Below are 8,012 nucleotides of genomic sequence, written 5' to 3' on the forward strand. Positions count from 1 at the left end.
ACTAAGAACATAGCATGTTGGTTTGGTGCATTTTTCATTTTTAAATAAGCTCGTACGACATCCTACAATAACTTCAAATACCGTTGATAAAAAAACGAATAGATACATGTCTAGACAGATTGTATTTCACCATCACTTCCAGCAATATCACTACCAATATCACGATATCAGTGCACCGTGATGCGTGGGGCCGCTACACTCATTTCAGTGGAGTCCGCGCTTTCCATAACCGAACACCCTTTGTCGGGACGAGTTGAGGCTGGCGAATATGTCCGCCACGCGGCTGGGATCTGTCCTGTCCAGCCGTTGACGGTGAACATGGCACACCGCTGCTGCATTCACCCTCCTTTGCGTCATCGTCGATCGGAGCCACGTTTTGAGCCTTCTCAGTGCACTGAAGCTCCGTTCAGCAGTGGCAGAGCTGGCTGGGAGGGTCATCAACAGTCGCACCAGTTTCACAACTTCCGGAAACATCTCCCGAGCGTTTCGATCCATGCTGCGTAGGATGGATGCAGCTTCAGCGAGATGAGAGGGCCTCTGACGTCTGAACACTACTGCAAGCTGCGCCGCCAGATCATCGGCACTGAAGTCCCCTTTCCAGGGAGATCCGCTGAGTCGACCGTCGATGCTTGTCCTGCTGAAGTCGCACAGAAGCATACTTTCCATCTTTTCATGGTCACGCAGCCCAGGCTGGTCGAAACGCTCATCTAGCTGTACGGCCGTGTAGTCCAGGATGGCGAAGTACTCCCTTCTGAGGTACTCGCCAACTGATCCTGGGTGCTGCGCAGCGGCATCTCCCGTCAGTCGAGCAGGCGGCTTCCTTCGTCTGGGCAGCGCCACAGGCTCCAGTGCGGCTCCACTCGTCTCCACCATCTTCAAAAACTCTTCAATCTTTTCGTCAGCTGTTTCTCGAAGGCTGGCTACTGCTTCTTTCGTCAGCTTCACACATTGAAGCATGTCAGATACTGTGCACGTAGCACTTTGGAGACGTCGATTCAGCCGATCCAGAGGAGCCAGAATGGTGCGCGCCATCTGTAGAGACACCAGAGTCATACCCCGCAGCAGCTGCGAGTGAAGTCCACTCGCTCGGCCAGCCACGTGACTCCCTTCAGATGCCAGCTCATCTAGAGCCTGCAAGACTTCCTCATACCGTGACAGTACAGCGTCAACAGCTGACAGTCTCACTGTCCATCGAGTTGGGCAGAGGGGCCTGAGTTTCCGAGCACTGATGTTTGGTGCTCCTTCGTCTCCTGCGCAGACGTCTCCAAATTTTGCGCGAAACTTGCTAGACTCGCCGAAGAGTTTGCCAACCTCGTTCACTACGTGGAGAGCGTTGCGTACCGCTTCAGAAGTATCGCAGCTCTCTTTTGCAACCAGGTTTGCACAATGCGCTCCGCAGTGTACGAATAACGCCGCGGGCTGTTTCTGGCGCAGGATTGCCTGGGCTCCGTTGAACATTCCGGCCATGTTCGCTGCGCCGTCAAATGCCATTCCTCTCAGGTGACTGAGAGGAAGACCCAAACGACAAAGCGCATCTTCAATCATAGCCGCCAAGTCAGCACCAGTCGTGGACCTGGGTTTGTAGAACCCAAGAAACTCTTCATGAACATTAAGTTCGTCGTCCACAAAACGTAGACTGATGGACTCCTGTTCTGTACCGCTAACATCTTGAGTCCCATCTACGACAACAGAGAAGAATTTCAAATCTTCATCAGGATTTTCCCCAGTGGGACTCCCGACCACTTCGGCCGTTATCTCCCTTATCACTTCGTGACTCAGAAGCTCAAGGATTTCGTTCTGCACATCATGACTCGTGAACGATTCCTTTCGCTTGAGCCAACGCTGCAGTTCAGGGCTGTCTGCGGCTCTCAACTCAAGAAGTTGGACGAAGTTGCCGGAGTCCTCCGTATGTCCTCGCAGAGCCAGACCTTGCCTGGCCAAAAATCTGACGGTTGTCACAATCTTCAGCAGGCTTGCCCGTGCTGTCTCTTGTTCTCTCTTCTCGGCCGATGATACTGCCTGGGAGATGGCTGGCTCAGACTTAAGTGACAAAGCATGTTTGTGCATCTCGGAGCGAGCGTGCCCAGCCATCCTTTCTTTAGCTTTTTTCCAGTTACAGAAACCAGCGGAAGAGAACGCAGGCTCTTGGTGGCGGAAATGCAGGGCTTGACCAAGCTCGCATGCTTTGGCGCAGTCAAAGCAAAGCACTTTTTCGCGAATTGGACAGAAGTGGAGCCATGGATACTCTTTGTACCATGCAGCTTGAAACTTGAGGGTTTTGGGGCCAACTTTTTGTGTTGGTATGATTGCTGGACTCGGCTGGTTTGGAGACGTCAGCTTCGAAACTTCCCATGGTTCCTTTTGTGCGTCATCCATCGAGTTGTTTTTTGGAGTGTCTGCACAAGAAATCGAAATTATTAGTAAACTTAAATGAAACTTACATGACATGTATACGCGCAGACAGAATTGCGATAATATTCTAGAAGAATCGCTCTCACGGCACAGATTTTGGCAGGTCTACGGGGTCGGAGTTGGTTGGAATCGACAGTTTTGGTCAGAGTCGGGGTTGGAGCCACCAAAATTTGGCCGACTGCGACTCAGGAGCCAGAGTCGGCTTTTATCGTGGTTTCGTCATTCATTACGAGAAATAAAGAGATGTCTCGTATATTGCTCAGAAACTCATCAACATACGTCAATGAAAATGAATGACCTTTTGTCAGGCTTAATTCGTAACTACTGGAGAACGTCGGCTCTAAATTTCATAATCTTGATATTTTGGCAACACTGGCTCGAAATTCCTTCTAACAAGACGGCAAGCTGGTGGAGAAGTCGTGAGATACCTATCTCAATTAATGGTTGTAACGGTTATAAAGACAAATGAAACGTGTTTGGCGATGCAAATTAAAAGGAGGCACAATTGATTTAGAGGAATAATACGTTACTTTTAAATGCAACCGTCAGATACGAGCTTTACCTGACGTAAGAAAACTTTATGGGAGACGAGACTGGGGAATATTGGACCATTATTCCTATGCCTGCTTTGTTTTTTTTTTTAACATTTTTAACAGGTCAGCAATGGAGTGAAGCTGGCCACATCTAGGAGACGTAGGACAAATGTCAGGGAAGCGACTAGCAAGGTGACGTGATGGAAAGTCGATAGGTAGGAGCTTTAAAATCTAGTGACCGTTCACCGTACGTCATGAGTTTAAACGATTTTAATAATGCGCACCTACGAAAAAAATCACAAATTGTGCGTAATACGAGTAGGTGCCTATAACTTACCTGTAGTCAGCCGGTTCCTTTTCACTGCCGGCTGCTGTTCCGGCTCCGTGTCATGTGCGGCCACGCTGCTCGGTCCAGCCGCAGACGGTACGGAGAGGATAGGTGGATCGTCGGAGTCGGCAGGGCGATCGGGATGGCCGGGCTCCGGATCACACTGGAACACGATGCGCAATGAGGAGATAGGAAATGATCTTACAAACCAGTCGGTCGCGCGCTGGGCGTAGACTTGAGTGCATGCATGCATAGGTGTATCACTGCCAGCATATGTACGGCATAGCTGGCTGCGGTATACCTGTGCCAAATCAAATCGGCCGGGCATAACCAATCAGGTGCTGGTATAAATTACACATACCTATGTATGGTTGCCGGAAACTGTCATTTCTGATATCATAATTCCGAAGCCCCAACTGCAAAGCCCATATTAAAATGTAACAAGCCGAACAACAAAAACTCTCCAGCTTGTGCGCCGCTTACCTTTCTTTTGAAAAAGTTTCTGATATCCATCACTCGCAGTTCGCACTTCGCACACTGTAGTAATTCAACCAGCGGCGCTCACAGCTCTCTGACAAGCGCTCCAGTTACCACCCGGTTCCGATGCTTCCGGCGCGTGCACGTGCGAGCCGCGCGCTTCATTCTTGCCGTTCATCTTTCATCGCACTCCTATTATGGAGATACCCAAAGAAAACGTCCAGAATGCGACGAATAACTGCAAAGCGCTTATTGACTACTATTGAATGGGCCTCATCGATAGGGGGGTACTGTACCCCGCTAACTTTGGATAGCGGGGGACCGGTCCCCCCCGTCCCCCCCGGTGGCGCCGCCCATGTCCACTTGAAAGGATTGAATAGCGGTTCGTTAGGCGACACGGGCGGACATCGATAGCAGCGCCTCTATCGGTCACTAGGGAAAGCTGGGCTGTAGGCGACGATATACCGGCTGAGTTGTCACACGTTGAATAGGTTTATAGCCATCCGTCTTGTGAAAAAGCTGAACTTTTGCCTTTAATATTTCTACAGGCAATTTTAGAAGTGTCTTCACATGGATTACAAAACCGTTTAGATTATTGTATTCACTTCAAGCCTTCCCTATTGTTCTTGATGATGCGGGAACTATTTCTAATTAGTGTTTCTGGCTTAGTAAAAGAACATACTGTGCAAACGATGAAAAAAGCATAAATGGAAGATTGTAAATGCAATTTTCTCTAACAATTAATGGTAAATTCTCTACATATCCAGGAAAAAGTGCATGCTAACTGATAATTTAAAGTTCTTGGGGCCAGTTGTTTTCTTCTTTTCTTACGTCGCCCCAATGGCCGCGAATACACTTGTGATAACGCCTATCGTAATTATGCGAGATATATGCACGGATTTATTTCATCTTTTGTAAAACCTGTTCATCATGCTTCTAGCCGCGCCCTGCTAGGGGGGCGGTGTTAGAACACCACCTGCAGTTTTTCGCTAATATCTCGAAAAAGGTGACGTTTCGCGCCACTGTTTTTGGCACACCTTATCAAGCACCTTTTTACACATGTTATGAAAATTTCAGGACCAAGGTCTCTCAAGGTCAGGTCACCAGGTCAGGTAACCTGGTGAGGTGGTCAGAGTGACCAACTCAGAAAATGTTCCAATGCTTATCATTGCTACACCAGTACACCAGGTAACGGATAACTTTGGAACTTTCAGCAATGCAAGAGAGTAGCAGTATGCACAAAATGCATAACACATAATTTCGATATCGGTAACCCAAGGCCACGTCAATTTTGCGACCCCCCCCCCCCTCATTGCCTAGGAACTGAAAACTGAAAGGCGTTTTTTAACGAACGTCATTCCCAAACACTCATGTTACAAGTACACAGAAGCGTATAGGAACCATGGGTGCAGTGGATGCAGCTGCAGCTGCACCCACAATAATTATCGAATAGGTGCCGACAGTGCATTCTGCACCCATCCAGAATGTTCCAGCTCTTCCTACGCTTATGCAAGTAGATACACATGACACAATGAACCGGAATATGGCACCCGTGACCCCTTGCTATGCCCTGAGGTCATATCGGGTCGCGAAAGGTATGCACAATTTTCGGTAATAAATTTCGATAAAGGCATGCTAATAGAGCGATGAAAACACATTAGACGTGTTCCACTGGACGATACATATCGACTGATATGCATCACGAGCTTTCCGGGCAGGTCATGACCTAGACCAGTCCAGTTGGCTAAAGGTTCATTCGATGCGTCTCGACCAGAGAAACACGTTTCTGGTGAAGGAAAGCTCGTGCAAGTTTAGAGTCAAAAGTTATTGCAGAAAAACTGTTTTTGCAGAATCGTCTATTTTGGACGTTTATGCCCCTGCAGGATAAACCGTGGATGTTACGTCAAATCTGAGGACATGCTAGCGAAAGAACGTTAAAAGAACGTTTGATTGTGCCTTTCCGCGGCGCTATAGCTCTATCCATTCCTGAGCTAGGGACCGGTTTGACGAAAATTGTCGAAGTTTGACCTAGATATTGGCGAAATTTTACCTTCGATGACCTTTAATGGCCTGCCCTTTGGCCTACACCTGACCTTAAAATGGCCGAAGCAGTTTGTTCATTATTTTTTGCTGTTTCGAGTGTCGCCTACGGCGTGTCGCTACGTAGCTCAGGAGTAAAGTTAGAAGGGGTGTTCCCACTCCCAGCGGGGCATGGAAATCCAGGAACCCCAGCGGGGCGCCGATTAATAGCTGCTGGAAGTCAAGCCAATTTCCTACTACAAAACAGACGAAATCGATTTGAAGTAATTTCCATCTGTTAAAAACAAACAACAAAACAGACCCCTAGGCAGATTCGACCAACGCATTGCACTGGTTACAAACAAAATAAAAATAGCTGGCGTTTGCACAGCGCGTTCCAACTAAACAAAAATCAATGAAACTCGAAAAACTTAAGTCACGAAGCGATAAATCGAAAAATCGAAAAACCGACGCGAAAAAGCGATAAATCGAACCGAAAAAGCGAAAAACCGAAAAATCAAAAACCGAAAAAGTGTCCCGTGTAGCTTGACCTTACTATTTCTAATACACTGGACAATACCATTACTGCTTTGATTGATGCGACGGTGAAACATGAGCTGTCTTTTAGCCAGAAGCATAGGACAAGTAAGTAATTTGACTCGATGACACAGTTCATGATTTCTGGTTCCAAGGGGCAAATTCATAAGCTTTTTAATACACCGATGATACGCTACATGCATTTCACGAAGAGATCTCTGATTGGTATCAACATTCCATAGTTCACATCCATACATATGTGTACAGTATGACTTAAATAATTTTATAAGTAAACTCTTATTAGCATGCCTGAGCTTTGCATAAAGCATGTTGGTCATATAGTACATTGAGCGCTTTACCCTTCGAATATCGGGCACATCACATAAGTCATTAGAAATGATATGGCCAAGGTATTTAAATTGACTGACCCATTTCAGATTCTCACCACACAGTGCGATTTTTGGCTCCTTAGAGTTCGTTAAATGACTAGCTTTATAAGGCTTCCTAGGGTTAAAAACCATGCACACAGTTTTTTGCACATTAAACCTTATATCTCTGGACACAGAAAAACATTCACACTGATCCACCAGAGTCTGAAGCCCTTGTCTGGTGGGGGATAGAAGCACTATATCATCCGCATAGGCGATGACACTGACGGCACAATCGCCAACAAAACATCCAGTTCGAAGAGAACGCAACTTAATCAACAGATCATCAATATATACATTGAATAGCAATGGGGAGAGGTTTCCGCCCTGCCTTACACCATTCTGGATGGAAAATGACACTGATTCCCTACTGGCCCATTTGACACTCATTCTCTGATGCCCGTACCCGTGAATAAGAAGTTTCAAATATATTGGGGAAACTTTTCGTTGATCAAGTATCTTAACCCTCGCCCATGTAGGGGGGGGGGTTGGTGCAACCCCCCCCCTGAGGTTTTTCGGAAATAGTGCAAAAACGGCGGCGCGCAGCGCCGCCAAATTTTGGGTACCTTATGGGGCAAACCTTGCGCATCTTTTGATAAAAAAAATTTGACCGGGTCATGTCAGGTCACGGAGTTATGACGTCACAAAGGGAACAGCCTCCGGCCGGATTTTCACAAACTGAGTGCCAACGCCCGAGGTTTCCTGCCGGTGGTACGGACATCGGTTGATGGATCGTGATGAAACTTCCCATGCATGTTGGGGCAAGTATTGGCTATCATATGGTATAAGAAACTTGACCGGGTCAGGTCAGGTCACGGAGCTATGACGTCACAAGAGGAACAGCGTCCGGTACTATTTTTGAAAAGCGCCCGAACCACTATTTTGCTAATTCTTGTCACCTCAATGGGAATATGCAGCAATATTAGCTTCTATAGGGAGCAAATGGACCTTCCAAATCCAAAAATACAATCAGATTTCAAAAATTTAAATTTTGATTTTTCGAATTTCTGCCGCCGACTGTGACCTTGCCGACTTCCGGCGCTCCCAACGCGCCATTTTTAGAGCTAGGGAAACGAAATACATACCAAACGATAGAGAATTGATCAAGGAACACGATAGTGAAGGTTTCAAGTCGATATCTCCCACCGTTTTGCCGCAATCGCCGCGGAAAGTTGAAAAAAGTCTATTTTTCCGAAAATTTGACCTTTGACCGGTCAAAAGTAGGTCAAATGTTGACCTAGGACCAAAAACTATACCACCAATCGCGAGATCTCGGCG

At 47.0% G+C, this 8,012-nt stretch overlaps 1 protein-coding gene across 1 annotated transcript; it reads right to left on the bottom strand.

Moving 5' to 3' along the window:
• Positions 1–204: 204 nt before the first annotated feature.
• Positions 205–1,053, bottom strand: LOC122390924. The gene has a single exon (XM_043384378.1). The coding sequence runs from the start codon at positions 1,051–1,053 to the stop codon at positions 205–207; it is 849 nt and encodes a 282-aa protein (XP_043240313.1).
• Positions 1,054–8,012: the final 6,959 nt, after the last annotated feature.

The sequence above is a fragment of the Amphibalanus amphitrite genome, unplaced genomic scaffold (assembly GCF_019059575.1).
Source record: "Amphibalanus amphitrite isolate SeventyFive unplaced genomic scaffold, NRLGWU_Aamphi_draft 000415F_arrow, whole genome shotgun sequence".
Taxonomy (NCBI): Eukaryota; Metazoa; Arthropoda; class Thecostraca; order Balanomorpha; family Balanidae; genus Amphibalanus; species Amphibalanus amphitrite.